Raw genomic sequence first — 19,551 nt, 5'->3', positions numbered from 1 at the left:
CAGGAGGCCTGGGACCCCAGACATGAGCACAAGGGAGAAACTTCACCAGAGCTTTACTGCAGGCCAAAGGGCCTGTTATCAGCACCCCCACAATAGGAAAGTCTTGTTACTCTGGCTTCTGTTACAAAGGAACCCAGGTGCTCAGGGCAACCTGTGAATGCAAGTGCTTTGACTCCAGAGAGAAGTATTGACAGTACCATGATGTGTCTGTTTCCACAATTTCTCCAAGGTAGGCTGGCACTGGAATACCAAGGAGGAGAAATTACAGTGGGGTAGCAGTTTGTGAATCCAGGGATCTCGAGTCCTAGTTCAGTCACAGAGAAAGTAGAGGCCATGACAAAGGGGAAGAGCCGGAACCCAGGCCTCAGGTTTCCAGCAAAGCAGGAAGAACTTTCAGGCCATTCTTGCAGTTCAGGTTAACAGGAGGAAGCAAAGACCCCCAGAGAGCTGGGGTGCTCCGACTCCTGGATAGAAAGGCAGAACAGTCTGAGCCTGGCATTCACGCGAGTCAGGACAGGGAGGTCTCCACACTGGAATCGCTGCAGCCGAGGAGGTTCTGAAATGGGAAAAGAGGAAAAGCACAAGTCCTAGGCATGCGGTTTTTAGTCCCCAACCACTATTATCCTCCCCAACTGCAGAAATTCCCTATCAATTCCCCATCCCTCTTCCTCCCAGGGACCCATCTATCTGTACCACCATGACACCCCCCATCTCCACCCTTACCTAATACGACAATCTTAGAGGACTTCCTCTCAAGCTCAAAAGAAAGCACAATAGGGCGGAGGACAGAGGAGCTGGTACAAAGTGTCCGGAGGAAGAGGGTCAAGGGCTCGTCAATCTTGGCTGAGGACTAGAAAGGGAAACTCAGGATTAATCAGAACCCAAGCTCCTAAACTCTCTGCCAAAGGCCCAAGAATGTGGGTATCTGAGCCCCACCTCCCCGCCATATCTCACCTCGAGTTGGGCTCCAAGCCCCACAAATTGCAAGGCCACTTTCCCTGGCACTCGGGCAAACTCCAAGAGGGAAGTCCACTCATTAGGACACAGCCCTAGTGCTGCTGCCACATGATGATTCCTACAGGTCACCACAGCTTCGGCAGTCCCATCCTCCACCAGGAGCCTGAGGGGAGGGTGGAGGAAATAAAAACTCCCACAGCAACCCAGGTGGCCAATCCCTGGGACCCAACGTGCCTCCTTCCCCACTGTTTCCAGTATTTAGCTCACTTTAACCCTTATTCATTCATTCAAAAAATATTAAGCAATTCCTTTGAGCCAGGAATTACGCTAACATAGAAACAGCAGATAAATGAAGTACATGGTGCGATGGGTGGCCACCTGGGCTCTCACCTGATGTTGGCCTGGCTTACAGATGTCTGCGTGGGGCAAGCAGGGTCCTGACGAGTGCACCTTCCCTGGGATGAAGACAGTGGTTGAAAAATCGTTTTGGTCCTATCACCTCCCTCTGTCACTCTACAGCCAGCTCAGCATCTCCCCTCTCATACCTGGGGGCAGATGCTGGTACAATGAGCACACACCCAGCAGAGCTGAAGGCTAAACACAGAAACGATATGACAAGATGCAGTGGCCCGGAACGGGGCCCGGCCACCCTGTAGAAGTTCAGCCAGGTAGATATGGGGCAGGGGAACACTAAAGAGAGACAGAGAGAGACAGGGGTTAAGAAACAGGCCAAGGAGTTCTGAAAGCAGGGAGGGTCTGGAAAGACTTAGCAGGCATAGGATGGGCACAGCAGTGGCTTCCTTGCTCTCCTGAAAGCTCCGTGGCACTTCCATTTTGATTCCTGATCTCTGATAATCATCAATTATTTTTCAGACTTGAATACCACGGTGTTAGCCAAGAAATATTTGCACGTTACATTGAAAAGTCTTCAAAAGCCTAGAACACTAAATCATTCTGGGTAAAATGATAGATACTGTGCATTTTTAATTTGGGGTAGAGGAAATCTTCTGATTCAACAGATTCTGCTGGAATTGAAGAAGACTATAGTGATGGCAAAAGTTTCAGAGCCAGGGAGGCCATGAGGTTTAGGGGTCAGGGCCCGAGGCACTGACCTGATTGTAGTCTCCGGGGGAAAACTCAGGACCTGCACATAAGTGGATGACCGGAAGCAACAGTAAACATTGTGGGATCTGCAAGCAGAAGAGGAATAGTGATGAGCAGAAAGAAGTCAAGTTGGGGTAGGAGCTGGGACTCAGAAATCATGAACCACAGGTTGGCCACGGTCCTGAGGGACGTACCCTGGCCCTGGCCCTGGCCCTACCAAAGCTGGGGGAAGGATAAGAGAAGGACTGGTCTGCAGCATCTCATCAGGGTAGTGGGCGCAAATGGCAGACTGATGTGGAAAATTACATCAAAAGGAAGGTGTTCTTGCAGCAAGGTTAAGTGGGGTGAGCATTAAAGAGAACCACATCAGTGGGCAGAGGCGGCCATGCCACACAACACAGATCTGCACCTGGAAACCCTTTTCTCCAGCTGGACAAAGTGGACCTGGGCTCCAGGAAGGAGTCCTAGCAAGGGAGGCAAGTGTGGGTCTTCGATATATATGTCCAGGTGAGGGGGGAAGTCACAGTCAGCAGTCTGTAGGGCCACAGTTAGCTTCACACACCCTCTTATGGCCTCAGTGTTATCTACAGAAGGAAGGGGTCGGGGTTAGTGGGATCTGTCAGGACCACAAGGTCCCATCACTCTATTTCACACCTTCCCCCCAAAGGAGAGGTCATTACCAGGTTTCGTCTGGAGAGGGGTCAGAAGGGGCTTACACAGTGTCCGTGACAATATCTCAGCTGAGAAAGACACCAAGGAATTGGTGATGCTGGAAGGTCAGAAAAATACACTGAGAATGGAGGCATAAGAAAGCACAGAATGGAGAGAACATATCAAAGTACAGAAAAAGGAGCTAAATATCTTTTAGAACTTCATATATAAAGCCTTGGAAGACTTTGAGATCTGCCAAATCAAAAAAATAACAGGGCTTATGGGAAAAAAAGAGTTGTGGCAGATCATTTAAAACCTATACAACTTTGTAACCAGAAGCCTTCCTAGCAGAGGTAAATCTCCACTTGCATTTACAGCTAGAATCTCAGGCAGTCCATCATTTGCAGGCTTATATCTTGGGGCTCACGCCCCCTCCTTCAAAACATAGGTCCTCGAAAACATTCATTAATGGACACCAATTTCATAAAAATTACATAAAAAATTCATTTTTTTTAACATAGGGGGAAACATCTCTGTAGCTCCTTCGTTTATACATGCAGCTACCTCAAAAAGCTTACATGAGCAAAGTATAGTTGTTCCCAAGGCCATAAGCCAGCCACCTCCTGCACTAAAAGAAGGCCCTTCTTGAGATTTTCGGCTTTTTTCCTTATATTTTCTTATGTTTCTTTTATTTCCTTTTGTTGCTAAGGCTTTTCCTTAATTGTGAGAAAGTCTGCTTGTGATCCTTTCAAAACAGTTACATGCTAGGGGGAAAATCAGGTATGAAACACAACTTCCCTTTTACACTAACATTCCTCTACCAGCTAACTCATATTAAACATCACATGCTGCCTATAGTCCCAGCTACTAGGAAGGCTGAGGCAGGAGGATCCCTTAAGCCCAGAAGTTCAGGGCCGCAATGCACTATGAACGCGCCTGTGAATGGCCACTGCACTCCAGCCTTAGCAACAAAGCAAGACCTTATCTCTCTAAAAAAAAATAAAAATAAAAATAAACTAATAAAAAAAAGAAACACATGCTGAAGCAGAAAACAACAGACTGTTCACCAAACCCAGCTCACTCAGCAGGAGAGAGAGTGGCCAAATTAACCAGAGGGCTGGTGGATATTTACTTGCCACTGAGCAGGTCAGTCAGTGAGGATTCAGGCAGTGCCTTGTTTGTAGCTGGCACATCTGGGATGTCTTGGGAACTCTCAAGCTCCAGGGTCCACTTATCCTGGACAGTGAGGCAGGACACACAGCCAGCCAACTCCAGAGGACGCTGAGATGTGCAAGACGAACCATCCTTCTCGAACAACATTGATGTCTGCCGGGAAATGGGAAGATGACTGCTTCTGAGTGTGTCCTACTCCAGCAAGAGGTTCATAAAATACTCTGACCCAATTTTGTTTTCTTTTTGGAACCTGGAGAAGGAATTGATCTCGACAGACAGGCTTTCTAGTTTATCTAAACTCAGCCTTCTTCCAGGAGACCAGGCACTGGTACACCCCTCCAGATCCCAACCGGTAAAGCCTGCAAGGGAGGGGTATGATGAAGTAGCACACTCACAGGGGTGCCAGAAGCCACAAGTCGGTACACTTGCCCTGGGTGCAAGAAGTCAAACCAGCGGACTGAAGAGCCAAGGAAGATGAGGAGAACCTGTGCGGGAAAGCAGGGTGATGGGATCCCAGCCAGGGACTCAGGGCACAGAACATCAGGTCCTAGGTCCCTGGAGTCCCAGTTTACCTTTTGATCTTTGTCCTCATTTCCCTGAGGCTCGGGTGGGCCCCATCCAGTTCCCTCCTTCTTCTGTGTGCCCCCAAGCCAGCTCCCTGACACATAGAAACAGAGGGTGGGCTTGGGCACCTCTGGATTGGCCCCTTCAGGGACACAAAAATTCCTCTTCATGAGGGCCTCCTTGTGGGACAGCAAGAACAGCCGACTCTGTTCTATGTGGGGTCCGTCTGGGGAGGTGGAATCTGTCTGAGGTGTTGCACAGGTGGCTGAATGAAGGCAGGATCTGGGAACAGGCAGGATCAGGGCATCAGCCAGAAAGATCTGGACATAGACCCTGTTGGGAGAGACAAGGAATAGATTGCTTAGTGATGCAGGCATTGGGTGTTCTGGGCCCCAGCATCCCACCACCTGCACCAGGCCCTTCCTTCCCCTCAGACTCAGGAGTATACCCCAAGGAGCTGACCTGGCCTGCTGCTTCTGGATAAAGCCTGGGGTGCTCAGCTCCTTCCAGGAAGGGAAGCTGCTTCTGACGTTCCTCTCTACAACCAGCTGAAACTTCTCTGCCCGCACCAGACAGCCTAGAGGAAGAAAGTTTTCTATTTTGGCAAGAAAAGACAACTGTGGGGTGGGCAGTGTGGCAGACTACCCTACAGGTCTCACTGCCCAACCCAGACCAGAGCTGCTCTCCTAACTGCTGCCCACATCTGGCCCCACTTTAGAGGAGTGACACCTCCAAGGTGAAACCATTCCATCCACATGTCCAACCCCACCTTGGCCTCCTAGGCTGAAAGGCCTTGTTTATAGTTTCTCACAGATCCCTAAAATGCCCCTTCCTAAATCTAAGAAACTTTCCTACCCAGCGTTTCCCTGTCTACAAAACTCAGTAAGCCCAAATAAGACCATTATTATTCTAACTAAGAATATAGGAAACAGGAGTTGTAACTCTGGTGTGCATGCTAAGAGCTATGGTGGAAGAAATGCATGCTGGGAATTGGAGCTAGGGGTCCCCCTGCTTCTTTGCCTGCCATATGGTGCTCCCAAACATCTCCCAAAAGTTGTTGACCAACATGTGTCACTTCAGTATCTCTGATAAATCCCAGCAGATGCTTCCTCCCAGGCTCCCCCAGTTCTGAGAACCACTACCCCACCACCGTCTTTCTACATCTGAACTCCAAACCTAAGAGCCGTGGGTCAGTAAGGGGTTGTGAGTGCTTGGCCAGCAGCAGGCAGTGCAGGGAACCACTTTGGTCCCTCAGTTGCAGACAACCTTTATGAGATGAAGCCACCAGAACCCCAAGTAAAACCTGCAGGAAGATGAAGGCCAACGTATCAAATATTTATTAAACAAATACAGAGCATCTACCATGTGCCAGGCACTGTGTTAAACAGTAGAGCTATAAAGTGAACCAAAGAGACATGGTCTTTGACCTCAAAGGACTTATACTCAAGTGGGGAAGACAGACATGAAAAAACACACATGCATTTGTACCTGCAACAGGAGAGAAAGGGCACAAATTGAGGTTAGAGGTAAGAGACCATGTAGGACCTCACAGGACATAATGAGGAGTTTGGTTTTATTTTATATGTACTGGGAGAACCACAAAAAGGACTTAAACAAGTGAGTTCTGTAATTCAAGTTACAGTTTCTACCCTCTCTTTCTAGATGCTGTAGGAAGAATGAATTGGAGGGGGCCAAGAACAGAGGGAGCAGTCTACTTACAAGGCTAGTGTAGTCAAAATGACAAAAAAATGACAGTGACCTGGACCAGTGTAGTGGCAAAAAGAGGATGTCCTCTGAGCCCTGCTGGTGCCCCCCACTAGCCCCTGCCCCCTTTACCTGGGCTGGTTGGAAGTCAGAGGGCTGCAGACAGAGACAGGACCAGGCCAGGCGGTGATTGAGTTGGCAGCTGGGCAGGTGGGAGGCCTCTGGGAGGGGCAGAAGGGCCTTAGGGTCAAAGGAGGCCCAGGCCCTGCGCAGCCCTTCCTCTTTCAAGGTAGCCAGAGTGGGGAAAGAGTAGGGAGTCTGTAGCTGAGCATACTGTTAGGAGGGAAGAGAAATCAGACCATGTGTCCCATGTGCCCCAGCAGTCCTCCAGCGCATTATTAGCTCCGCCACCCATCTTTCCCCCACAGTCTCATACTTTCTGGAGGGGACAGTGATGCAGCTCTTGAAGGATCTCAACATGTGCTTTCCGAATGGGGCTGCCTGGCGGAGCCAGAAGATCCAGGGTAGGAGCCAAGAGTTGCAGCCCCAGGCCGGGGTTCCCAGAAAAGGAAGGCTGCAGGAACTGCTGGTATCTCAGCACGTGGGGACACAGCCTTGGCCAGGGAAAAAAGCACGGTCACTCCTCCAAGACCCTGTCTCTTCAAGGATCCTGCTTCCCTTGCAGAAGTGTCCTACTCCCACCGCCTCCCCATCCCAGACCCTTGTCCTCCTCACTTGCAAGCCAGCTCCTCCAGGACCTTGGCAGCCCACAGGTAGAGGGGAAGTCCTAACTGACGTTCCCAGACCAGCTGCTCATACAGGGAGGCCCCAAAGACTTGGTGCGATGACTGAGTTCCAGGCTTCTGACGAGAGAAGCCCCGAAAAAGAACAGCACCACGGAGGCAGGGGGCTAGCACTGGCCTTCTTGTCCCTCCACCCACTGACTGGAGGAGGTGAACATCCTGGAGCTGGGAGAAAGCAGGAAAAGTGAACCTGCTGCCTGGGTTCCAAGAGAAAGAAACACAATCTCTGCCACACTGGCTGGCCTCACCTCTATCACAACCCACTCCCCTGCAGTCAGCCTTCAACTCCCATGAACTCCACTCAGTCTGCTGTGGGCCAGGTGGCTCTTGGCAGGACAGGCAAGCCTTAGGCTTCTCACCAGGCTGCCTGAGATCAGCTGGGCCCTACACCTATGCTTCAGCCACCTCCTCTCCAGCTGGAAGGCCTTTCTGTGAAGGAGATGCTCTGGCCTCAACCCCTCCTCACAGTGTCCAGACTACTCCTTTCTAATCTGAGCTTTTTGTCCAAATCATTCTTTACAAAAGCACTACCCTCCTGCCACAACACACTTTTTATTTGTATATTTTTGCTGTAGAAGTTCCCACCCTGCCACAGAAAGAAACAAGCCCATGAGAAGCTGCTGAGAGGGGCAGCAGCCCTGATCTCTCATGTACCTCCAGACAGACCCCTGGTCGCATCACCCTCCTGAGGCCACGGAACTGCTGGTAGGCGAGGCAGAGTCCCAGCTTCCCGTCCAGCTCATAGAGGCCAGCAGCCTCATTCAACACACCAGTGACGGTTCCCTGCAAAAAGGCCAGAGGTGCAGTTGATCACTATTCCCTTCCTCTCTGGACACCCACATTTCCTGCCCCTTGAGTTCTAGGATCTCTCCCTGCCCTCACCGAATATGATAAAAGTGTGGAGTCCCGGATAAGACCTCTTTGCCCCGTCCTGTCCTGGGAGTTGCTGGGGGTGGGGAGTGGCTTGGGGTAAGCCTCCAAGAGGGGTCCTTCCAGGTCCATTTCCAGCTCCTCTACACATTCTGGTTTCAGCAGCAACAGACGGGAGGAGGGACTGGTTGTCCAAACACGGTAACGGTGACCACGGACCCTGGATACTCGCAGTTCTGTCAGCACATAGGCCTTACCAGGCCAAAGGGCTCGGTGCCACACCAGCTGAGCAGGGATCTGGCTTGTGCGGAAACAGGCAACATGGCACATGAGACACCTCTCCCAATGCTGCCCTCTGCTACAGTCCCTTTCCATCATGATTTGACCTCAAAGATCTGCTTCCCGTGAGTCTTCCTTCACCTCTTCATCTTCCCTATGTTTGCTAATTAAATCTTTTTTTTTTTTTTTTTTTTAGACAGAGTCTCACTTCTGTTGCCCTGGCTCGAGTGAGTGCCATGGCGTCAGCCTAGCTCACAGCAACCTCACACTCCTGGGCTCAAGCAATCCTACTGCCTCAGCCTCCCGAGTAGCTGGGACTACAGACATGCGCCACCATGCCCGGCTAATTTTTTCTATATAGATTTTTAGTTGTCCAAATAATTTCTTTCTATTTTTTAGTAGAGACGGGGTCTCGCTATTGCAGGCTGGTCTCGAACTCCTGACCTTGAGCGATCCACCCGCCTCGGCCTCCCAGAGTGCTAGGATTACAGGCGTGAGCCACCGCGCCCGGCCTGCTAATTAAATCTTAAGCCACAGAACTTTCAGGATCTCTCCTCTCATAGGAGATGCCAAATATTTACTAATCCCTTCCCCAAGATACAAACCGTCCCTAAAACTTCCTACAAAAATACAATACATAAATGTTCCATTGAGAAAAGTATGCCTAATTCAGCATAGGAATCCCCTATCCCACTCCATAACATACAAACAACACTCATTTATGTAATCGATACGTATCGGGTACATATGGATCCAGTGTTGGGATAGATGTTAAGAAAAGTACAATAAACTCTTCCCTCTTCTCCAGCATATTTCATACCACTGGGGACACAGACACAAACCTAAGCAATAATATGGAGCCATATATAATCAAGTGTCAGAACCAATATGCATTTGGAAAGAGAAGGTCAGGATGGGGTGGAATGATCAGGAACACTTAGTGAAAGAAGTGGAACTTGAACAGAGTCTTGAAGGATATATCTGCCTTGTCTAAGTGGAGAGGAGAGAGAAGGGAGATTCAAGGAGGAGGCAACACAGAAATACTCAGAATTCAGAATGAGCAAGGCATGATTTGGGGGCACTGAAAACAGTGGTCAGGATGGAGAAGAGAGAATGTTGTTGGGAGTTGCAGGAGGCGAAGATGAGGAAAAAAGCCCAGAAATGCCATGCAGGGTGTATTACAGACTAGAGAAGGAAAATGATAGGGCAGTTGTTGAAGAATTTTAAGCACAAGGAAGACGAAAGTTTTATGGGTAAGACTATTCATAAATATAACAATCTTCTAGGGCATGCTCCTCCTGCAGGCATAACAAAGCATTGCTGCCTTTCTCAGGGGCTTCAAAACACACTGATGACCCAAGACACTTGAACTTCATGGTCATCTGAGCTCAGCTTCACATACCTCCATTCCTACTTTAAAACCAGCTGAGTTCTACCAACTAGACCTTGGACATCACAACTCATCATAAGATATTGCTGAGACCTTACTTAAACTTACCACTTGGCACCAAACACGTTGTTAATAATGGTTTGAACAAATGAAGGAATCCTGGTGCTTCCCCCCATGTTCATTAAACTTGTCCTCTACCCTCTCACTAGGACCTATGATATCTCAGCCCCTTCTCCTTCACTCAGATGTTGAGGTCCTTCCCTTCCCCTGTCTGAACGCCAGGCAGGATCTGAGTGCCTGGCCTTTTTACCCTTCACCCTGGAGCCTCCCAATACCACATCACCTCAACTCCTTTTCTAAGGCAAAATCCTACTTGAGGAAGACAGATCCAAGACACCCCAGTGCCAAACACTGATGCTGACCCTCTCCAGTTGGGCCCCTGTCACTGCTTAGCAATCTCTTCTCCCTGGCTACCCAGCATAGCAGTAAAGTTAACCTTTCCTCCTCTTTTCAGAGTCTAGTCCTTCAATTCCAAGAGATGACCTCAGCTCCTCTACTATACTCCACTATCCTCTACTATAGAAGAGATTCACTGAGTCACCTAGAGTGTCCATATGTCTCCAACTTGTCTCTCCAGTAGCTCAAAAACATACCAAGATCACTCCTCTTCTGACCTCTGTCCGGGGCTTACTCCAAAGCCCACCTCTGCACCCTCATTATAACTCATGCATGTGCATGTCCACAGCCTTTAGGATCCTGCACAGTAATCGCTGACTCACTCATCTGGTTGACAGCCTCCAGAGGACAAAAGCCATTATCCTGTTTGATTTTGTGCCTGTAAGTTACCAAGGTGCCTAGCATATAGCACATGCTCAGTAAAGGCTGAATATAGGTGCAGGTTATTCTCCAGTCCAGAACATTCTCCCCCCTACTCTAGCGATTCAAATCCTATCCATCCTTTAAGACCCAGGTCAAGTGTAAAGTCTCTCACAAAGCTACCCGCCACGTGATGAACTCTAGCTGACCTGCTATAGCAGTTACAAACTGTACCACACATCTTGGAACTTACATACTATTTTGTATTATTCTCTGCTTGTCTCATAAATCAATACCATATAGGATCTACAATAAAATTACAAACTACCTGAACAACTTACTCTATTCCGCTTTGGTTACCCTGCAAAATTCAAGCACGTTTCAGAGATTTCTCCCTTCACATACAACACACGAATGAGCCAATCCCACCCTTCACAGAATTTTCTCATGGTCTCTAGATTTAAAACTGTATGATGTAAAGAAAATGAATAAGATCTTCTTTAACCTAGGAGGAAAAATCTAGATCAGAAATTTGGGCAGCATCTAAGCTTTTTTTTTTTCACTTGCTGAATCTTCAGGTGAAACTAAGCATTTTTAGTTTTAACATTTTTAATTACTTTACATTCTAATCAGTTACTCACATACACACACACAAGAATTCTTATGGTGCTAATAAATTGCAGTTTCCTTTTCTGATATACATGTTAGAAAGCCTTTTCCTTCTTTAATTGTTTTGAATGCTTTTGAAGCAGTATTCAGATAATTATATAAGTCATAAAACAATGGTTAGAATAAAAATTAATGATTTTTAAATTGTACCAGTTGATGTAAAAAGAGTCAACAACAAGCAGCAAGTTTTTAAAAATGCATTTACTCAATGTCTTAATGGTGTCAACGTGAATATTTACTTGGTCATCCTCCTAATGCAGGGTAAGAACAAATGATTCCGGCAGGTTTTTAAAAGGTCATACGCAATACAAAAGCTGTGTACTCGGAGGAGTCGCACAGCAGGAAAATCTATTCCCTACCTCCATGCACAGACAACATTACCTGGCCTTCCCTCAACAGCACAAACACAGAAAACAACTCTCCCAGCTGCCCTCCTTTCCTACGTGGTTCCGTCTACAATGTTATCTTTCCTATTAAAAGCTCTAACACCCCTTCCACACCTCCATGCCCCTGAGTTGACCCTGCTTCTCACCTGCACAACAATGGACACATGGTTGGCAGTCTCGCTGACCTCTGAGGATGATTCACCAAGAGATAGGACAAAGTAAGATTTGCGTTGACTTTTCACCAGAGCACTCAATCGAACCAGCTTCCCAGCCAGGTTTCGCTGCACACCTCTGGGCTTGCTTCTAAGAAGGAAGAAAGAGGAGAGGAAGAAGTCAGTTTTATTTCTCTTCTTTTTCCCCACAAATGTTTTCCCTTCCACAGTAAAGAAAATGTGGTGGTGAAGTAAAATATCCATGGCACAAATCTATTACCCTGAAACCTCCAAACTCTTCTTGCCCTAGACAAGGCACATTTCCCTTGAAGAAACTTCCTCTTAACATTCTTAATATTCAAAGCCCCATCATTCCCTTGATTTGGAACATTCCATCTATATTACTATCAATACCCTTCTTTCCCTCCCACTGCTGACCCACCATTATCCTCCAGGTTTCACAGGGCTCCCTCCACCCCCAGAGGGGGACAAATTACCGGAGCCTGAGCATGTGGGAGGCACTCTCTGTGTAGAGGACAGGGATAGGCGTGGGAGGACCAGGACTGATGGTCAAAGGAAACACTGGCACAGGGGCATCCCAGAGCTCCAAGTGCCCTTCCCCTGAGAAATTCCCCCTGGCAGGAGGGAGGTAACTCCAACTGGGGAACAGAAAGAGATGGCCCAACCAAGAAAGGTCCAGATCTATGACCTAGAAAAGACCAAGAGCAAGGGTTAACCGGGACCCTAGCATCCAATCCACCCCCATCCCCTTTTGTTCCCTCAGAGACTTAATTGCCTTGCTTCCTAGACATCATTCTTGTTAGGATCTAAGACACCTGACCTTTGCCTTCCACTTACCTCACAGCACAGGATTCCAGTGTTATCTCTCACATAGAGGCCTCCATCCCTGCGCTCTTGTTCCACATCCCCTGATAGGTCTGTTAGCGTCCCTAAAAGTAAAAGCCGCTCCCGGGCCAGAGGGGTCCCATTTGGTCCAGCCTCCTGGGCCCAAGCCTGGTAGGCACTACTGCTCCAGGACAGGTGGCTGCAGCACGGCAGCTGCTGGTGGGTCCTGAGGTCCTGAACTGAGACAAAGCTGTAGAGTGAAGGGAACAGAGGTCCTACAAAGTCAGGTCCAAGCCTAGGAGGCTACCCTCAACCCTGACAAATTTCCAAGAGCCCAAGGAAAGGTTGAAGGGGAACAAGGACTAAGAGATGAGTTTGTATGATTGACTGAAAGGGAAAACCCTGGGGGTAAAGGCCTACAAAATGAGGATGGTGCTGGGTCCCAAGGCTGGGCAATACCTAGGGAGACCAGGAAGAAAGACCGTGCTGAGTAATATCTTGAACAAGATGGTGCCAGGGAGAGGACTCAAGAGAAATGAAGTAGGAATGCAAGAGGGACCTGAGGAAATGAGTGTGTAGGGAGAACAGTTTATAGACAGCTCCCTTAAAGACATCTCAGCTCATAGATCCATAGAGAACTCCAATGGGGCCACTTAGGCATCTGCCTGATGGCTCAACCACAATGTCCCCAGGCAAGTTTCATTTCTAGCCTAGAGTATCATAGTACTAGAGACACTAGAGACTGGTTGGGAAGCTGAGGCTGAGATGGTGGGTGTTGGATGTGTCACAAATAATAGTTAAATTTATCAAAGTTTGGATAAATTCACATTTTTATAATACCATTATTCTTATTTGCTTGCATTCCCTTTTTTTTTTTTTTTTTTTTTAAGAGACAGAGTCTCACTATGTTGTCGAGTCTGAAGAGTAGTGACTATTCACAGGCACAATCATGGTACACTACAGCCTCAAACTCCTGGCCTCAGGTGATCCCCCTGCCTCAGTCTCCTGAGTGGGTGGGACTACAGGTGCATGCCACCACACCCAGCCTCCCAGGATTTTTTTAAGTGGAAAAGAAATAGGATAAGGGTCAAAACGAACATCACAATTAGTCCTCCTTGTTGTAGTCATGAATATAATCCATAAGCAAGTACTAAAGATGGGAATGCTGTTGCAGATGGCCACCTCCCCTTCTGCATATGCTCTCATACTTCCCCACATGGCTTTGGAGAAGATAAAAGGCACAGACAGAAACTAACACATGTTAAGCCCCTGCTGTGAACATTGTACTATATTGGGTACAGTCACACTTGTGTTTAGTTTTCACTAAAAAAAAACACGCCTGTATTCCTCTCTGAAGTGGCAGAAAACCAAAAACAAAACCTGTAAATGCCGCCAATGAGAAAACTTAGAGAGGCTCACACAGAAGCATAGGTGGCACAGCCAGGTGTGTCTTATTCAAAAGTCCATGTTCTTTCTTTGTGTTTTCGTACTTCTGTGAAGGTCCAGGAAAAAAATAACTAGAGAGACCTGTCTCTTTATCTTAGATATCTTCAGGACAGAAAACAGTAAGGATAAGGGTCACTTTTCCCACATTCTTCAAGTTCTGGGTCAGGACACTAAAGATGACAACCTCAGTCCTTTGCATTTGTCATTGCTCTTTAACTTCCAAGGCCTAGCACAGTGCCTGGCACACAGAAAATGGAAAAACAAAGAAAATTACATTTAGGCCAGGCGCGGTGGCTCATGCCTGTAATCTTAGCACTTTGGGAGGCTGAGATGGGAGGATATCTTGAGGCCAGGAGTTCGAGACCATCTCTGGGCCACATAGCAAGATCCTACCTCTATAAAAAATTGAAAAAGAAACAAAACCCAGGTATGAGTACCCTCAGAAATTACTTTGAAATTAAAATAGTAAAATATCATTTAATGTCTCCCAAATAGGCAAAAATAAATAAGTAAAAATTTTAACCAAGGTAAAATTTAGAGAGGCTCAAGACATAGATGTACACTAGCACGTGTGTAAGCTGGTACACATCCACTGGAAAGCAATGTGGAAACAGCTAATGAGGTTGATGGTGTGCATTCCCTATGAACTTGCACTTTCTCCTTCAGAACACTGGTTACTTTTGGAGGAGTAGGGAAGAAGTGGATTAGAATAGTTAGGGGGCTTCACTAAATCTCTGACATTTTACTTCTTATAAAAAAGAATTGAAGCAAATACAGCAAAATGTTAAGGTTTTTAAAAGTTAAGCCGTAAGTACATAGCTACGCACAATGTCACTAGCACACTATTTAGTTCAGCTAATTCTTTTTGACAGGCAAGACTTTCTCAATGAAGGAAGCAGTATATTGATTTACATTCTGGCAGACCAGCATTTCAAGTACTCTTGGTTTATAACAAAATCCATGGATGAAAAACTTACACAGAATTATGGAGTGGTGTTTTGGATAATCAAGCTGTCTTCTCACCAAGGATTCTTTGCCTTTACTAACAGACAACCAGGCTGTGTGAAATGTTTCTAAACTGTCATAAGCAGGCTAAGGGAGTGCCAGGGAAAAAAATACCCTGTGCTAAACAGCTTTCTACCTTTTTTGCTTTTAAAAAGATAGACAGTGATATGTATATTCACAAAATAGAATACCATAGACCCATTAGGTGAGCTAGAGCTATATGCATCGATATGAATAAATCCCAGAAGCATAATGTTAAGCACAAAAAGCAAATTGCAGAGAGTATATAAGGTATGGTACAATTTATATAAAGACTAAAGGTATGCAAATCTCTACGGTATACTGCTTAGGGATAGATGCATATGTAGTAAAAATACAAAAATATTCATGGGAATAATATACCCCACATTCAAGAAAGTGGCTACTTCTATGAGGAGGTAAACGGATTTCTTTTGCAGGACTTGTCAGAGCCTTTAATATATTAATAAGCCCTGTGACTCTCCTAGAGAAGGCTATCAAATTCAATCCCTCTCAAACTTATTTAGCCACGAACTCCATTTCTTGTGGTGTTTTATTAACACTGCAAGAACACTTTAGGAAATGGTAGTACAGTAACATAACCAAATACAAGAAAAGACCCTCAGAAGTCCTTAAACTCAGGTTTTAAACAACCATCTACACTTCATGAATTCATACATCTCTCTGTATCTTAGTTTCCTAACACACAAAACAAAGATAATACCAGCCTCTCTCCTCACTTTGAGATCTTTTTCCAAATTTTCTATCTTCCCATTTCCTCTTTCCTCTTAACCTGACTTAACCCAATTTAGGGAACTTTAGGAAAAGGAAAGCTTGATGGAGAATAGGAAAGTCTCGCAGAAAGGGATGTGTTTAGCAGGGTGTGGTATGTGACTTTAGTCCCAGCTACTCAGGAGGCTGAGGCAGGAGGATCGCTTGCGCCCAGAAGATCAAAGCTGCAGTGAGCTATCATGATGCCACTGCACTCCAGCCTGGGCAACACAGTGAGACCGTGTCTCGGAAAAAAAAAACAAAACCAAAAAGTGAGAAGGGGACATGTTTAGGCCACCTTGTTCTCCACTCACTCTTCTCACTTCCCCTTTTCTACTACAGGTTCTTCCTTTTGATCCCCAAATTCAACCTCTCCTCCAACCCCACCTCTCCTTACCTGTAGCTGAGGGGTAGTGTATAACCCTGGTTACTTCCCTGGGACGACCAGACAGTCTTCACACAATCAATTACCAACTGAGTCAACTGAACATTAGGCTCCTTGTCAGTTGGACACAGGGTCTCTTGGATGAAGGCCTCAGCAGTCTTAAGCCAGGCTTGTTCCTGAGGAAAATGAATCTAGTTAAAACATGACTATCTTGCCTACCAAGGAAACTTTTGAAAAGAACAAAGGGCTAGATAAAAGATTCCAGAGGGCATGTAAAATGAAGATCCAAATAAATGAGGCTGGGTTCAGTGGCTCACGCCTATAACCCCAACACTTTGGGAGGTCGAGATGGGAGGATCACTTGAAGCCAGGAGTTTGAGACCAGCCTGGGCAACACAGTGAGACACCATCTCTACAAAAAAAATTTTTTTTTTTTTGCAATTCTTCATGCCTTAACAAAAAAAATGTTTTTTAAAGTAGCCGGGTGTGGTGGCAGGAGGATCATTTGAGCCCAGAATTTCAGAGTTGCAGTAAGCTATGATCATTTCACTGCACTCCAGCCTGGGCAACAGAACAAGACACTCTCTCTTAAGAAAAATCAAATTTTAAAAAAGTAAAGGAATTTAGAACTTGAAGAAACCTTATAAATCTTAGTCCAGCCATACAGCTACCTCAGACGGCTAGCCATACAGCTTTGGTCTTGCCTTTTTCTCTAACAAACTTGTACTAATCCTTAAGATGCTCAACTGGAGTATATATTCCTGTATAGACCTTTCTCTGACCATCCCAGACGGACTGCTGCTCTTTCCTTAAAGATCCCACAGGACCTTGTACATAGCTCTATTACGAACAATGATCACCACGTTTAGTGGTATCCCATTTTACGTGGACTCCGGTTTTTCTTTTTTTTTTTCCGAAAGAGTCTCACTCTGTTGCCTGGGCTAGAGTGCCGTGGCGTCAGCCTAGCTCACAGCAACCTCAAACTCCTGGGCTCAAGCGATCCTCCTGCCTCAGCCTCCCGAGTAGCTGGAACTACAGGCATGCGCCACCATGTGCCCGGCTAATTTTTTCTATATATTTTTAGTTGTCCAGCTAATTCCTTTCTATTTTTAGTAGAGACGGGGTCTCGCTCTTGCTCAGGCTGGTTTCGAACTCCTGAGCTCAAACAATCCACCCGCTTCGGCCTCCCAGAGTGCTAGGATTACAGGCGTGAGCCACCGTGCCCGGCCTGGACTCTGGTTTTAAAGTCAGCAATTTGAAAAGCAAGAATGGGTAGAAATACCACTGAAAAATCCTTCAAAATGCTGATAAAGAATAGGACACAGTATTGTACTATGTATATGTAAATGTGCCTAATTAGTAGACAATACATAAAAAGGACGTAGGCAGAGTATAATTTTTAAAATCAATTTCCTTTTTTTTCACGTGTATGCATTTAAGTTCCCCCAAGCTAAACACATGCAAGATACAATCCCACTGGGTTTGTTTCCTGTCTTTTCAGCTAAGATGTGGGCTTCCTAAGGAGGACATGGACCATCTTTGTATACGTCACACAGATTCTAGACACATAGTTGTCATTATATACAGGTAACTTTAGAGAAGGGGACCAGCTTGGTCTACTCCAAGTGCCGGGCAGCTTTATTTTTAAAACAAAGAGTTCAGCAGTACTTAGGGGTAGGCCCTTTACCTTTCTTGATCCTCGATGCTACTTATAAACCGTTACAGCTCCATCCCTGGACTTCCAAGCCTCCCCTGTTAACTTTCTGATCAGCCTTCCACATTCAGCCAATCTTTTGCAGCCTAAAAACAGCTTGAAGGCCAATCTTCAAGTTCTAGATGATTTCAGCATCCTGTGGACAGCCCTATCACTGACCTTCACCCCACCTCAGCCAAACACTCTCATTCATGGTCAGAGTTATGGACACTGGACCAGATCATCATTCAAAGCCACACCACCAACACAATCAAACCAGGCTCTTATACTTTTTGTCTTCCTCTCTCAGTCTTCTTTTTTAGCTCCTATTCCTCTGCTGGCCTGTCCATTGCTTGGCACACTGAATACCATTATTTCTCAAAGTGATAACCACTACCTCAAAGTGAAATCACCTAAGCTTTGTTAAAAAGGCAAACATGGTCTCATCTACTGAACCAGAATGGGGGTTGGGGGAAGACCTAGGTGTATTTTAAATAAGCTCCACAGATTAATATTGATATAGGTTGAAGTTTAAGAACACTATATGCTTTCCCCTCAATTATCTCAACCATTGCATGGCTTTAACAACCATGATTTTTTCTATATCTCTAGCTGAGATCACTTTCCTGAGCTTTTGTCCTATCCATCTGCCTACCTGATTCTCCATGGCCAACCTACAGGCAGCACGCATGCCTAACACTGAACTTTTCTCAAAACCCGCTCCTCTTCTAGCATTGTTCTAGTGCTATATTCACTAACTTAGCAAATAGCACCGTTTACCAAATAGTTTTTCTACCCTGAAACCTGGATGTCCTTCTTAACCCCTTCCTTTCCCTACATAAGACCCAATCCTTCAGATTCCATCTCCTTAGTAACTTTTTTATTGTCTTCACTTCTGGAACCTCAACATTGCTGCCATGGTCAGGGTCACCAACCTCTCTTTGCATTTCAACCACAGTCTTCTAACGGTACCCTCAGGCCACTCTACACACCGCTAACTCAGTAAACTAAAACCTAAATTTCATTCAATCACTCTTCTGCTTAAAACCTGCCAACTCTCAGTTATCCTCAGGTTAAGTCGTTGTTCAGCAAGACTTACAAGAGTGTCAGCTCTGAACCCTTCACCATCACCCAATTGAACTTCTTGAGTTTTTCATACACCTGCTCTATCTCTTGCCTTTGAATATGTGTTTGCTTCCGCTTGAAGCCTCTTTCAGCGCCTCGCTAACTCCTACACACACTTCGGGGATCAGAAGCTTTTCCTGGTTATCAGTTGCCCTTTCCCCTACAGCTGCTTCAGGGGTCTCTTCCAGGAACCCACAGCCCCATAGCTCCCCTATTAACCTGCTCCTGGTTTTCCACTAGGCTTAAACCCTAGAGAGTGAACGGAGACGTGTTTAAGGCTCACAATGGGCGCCGCATGAATGAAAGAATAAAAATATTCGCAGAATCAGTAAGAGAAATAGCGAATCTCCTCGCACCGCCCGCATCCCCGGCCCCGGGCGCGGCCAGCGAGGTCAGGGAACCCAGAGATAGAAGGTGGAGGGAGCAGGAGAACAAAGAAAATCCAAGACAGACAAGAAAAAAGGGACAAGGGACGCAGAGCAGCACTCACGGAGGTAGGAACCTCAGCCTGGCAAGCCGCCATGATGAGCCAAAGCTCGGCTCCTGAGAGGCGCGGGTGCTCACGGGAGAGCCTCTCGGTGGCGTCATCGGTGGGCGCGTCCCGACTCCACCTCCCGGGCCTTGCCAGCTCCTCCCCCCTGTGCATCTTCGGGACCCAGCTCAGAGCTTCTGTGCACCAGTCCCCAAAACCCTGTCACTGAAACATCCTGTGGCTGAGACCTTCACCTGAGACTCTGCAGGCCT

General features: G+C 46.6%; 1 protein-coding gene across 1 annotated transcript; it reads right to left on the bottom strand.

The window, feature by feature from the left end:
- Positions 1-43: 43 nt before the first annotated feature.
- CTC1 (CTS telomere maintenance complex component 1) lies at positions 44-19,363 on the bottom strand. The gene is made up of 23 exons (XM_012655732.1): positions 19,298-19,363; positions 16,002-16,165; positions 12,377-12,614; positions 12,016-12,227; positions 11,513-11,669; positions 7,839-8,123; positions 7,611-7,739; positions 6,889-7,121; positions 6,590-6,767; positions 6,286-6,486; positions 5,626-5,752; positions 4,912-5,026; positions 4,458-4,782; positions 4,281-4,370; positions 3,845-4,038; positions 2,742-2,830; positions 2,471-2,645; positions 2,070-2,147; positions 1,503-1,647; positions 1,348-1,412; positions 955-1,120; positions 724-850; positions 44-556 (listed from the first exon to the last, which is right to left on the bottom strand). Exons 1-23 carry the CDS (start codon positions 19,328-19,330, stop codon positions 417-419), a joined length of 3,666 nt encoding a protein of 1,221 aa, XP_012511186.1. The 5' UTR covers positions 19,331-19,363; the 3' UTR covers positions 44-416.
- Positions 19,364-19,551: the final 188 nt, after the last annotated feature.

This window comes from Propithecus coquereli, unplaced genomic scaffold, assembly GCF_000956105.1.
Source record: "Propithecus coquereli isolate 6110/MARCELLA unplaced genomic scaffold, Pcoq_1.0 Scaffold482, whole genome shotgun sequence".
NCBI classification, from domain to species: Eukaryota; Metazoa; Chordata; class Mammalia; order Primates; family Indriidae; genus Propithecus; species Propithecus coquereli.
Note: the sequence above shows the minus strand (reverse complement) of the source record. Positions and strands in the feature narration are given on the sequence as shown.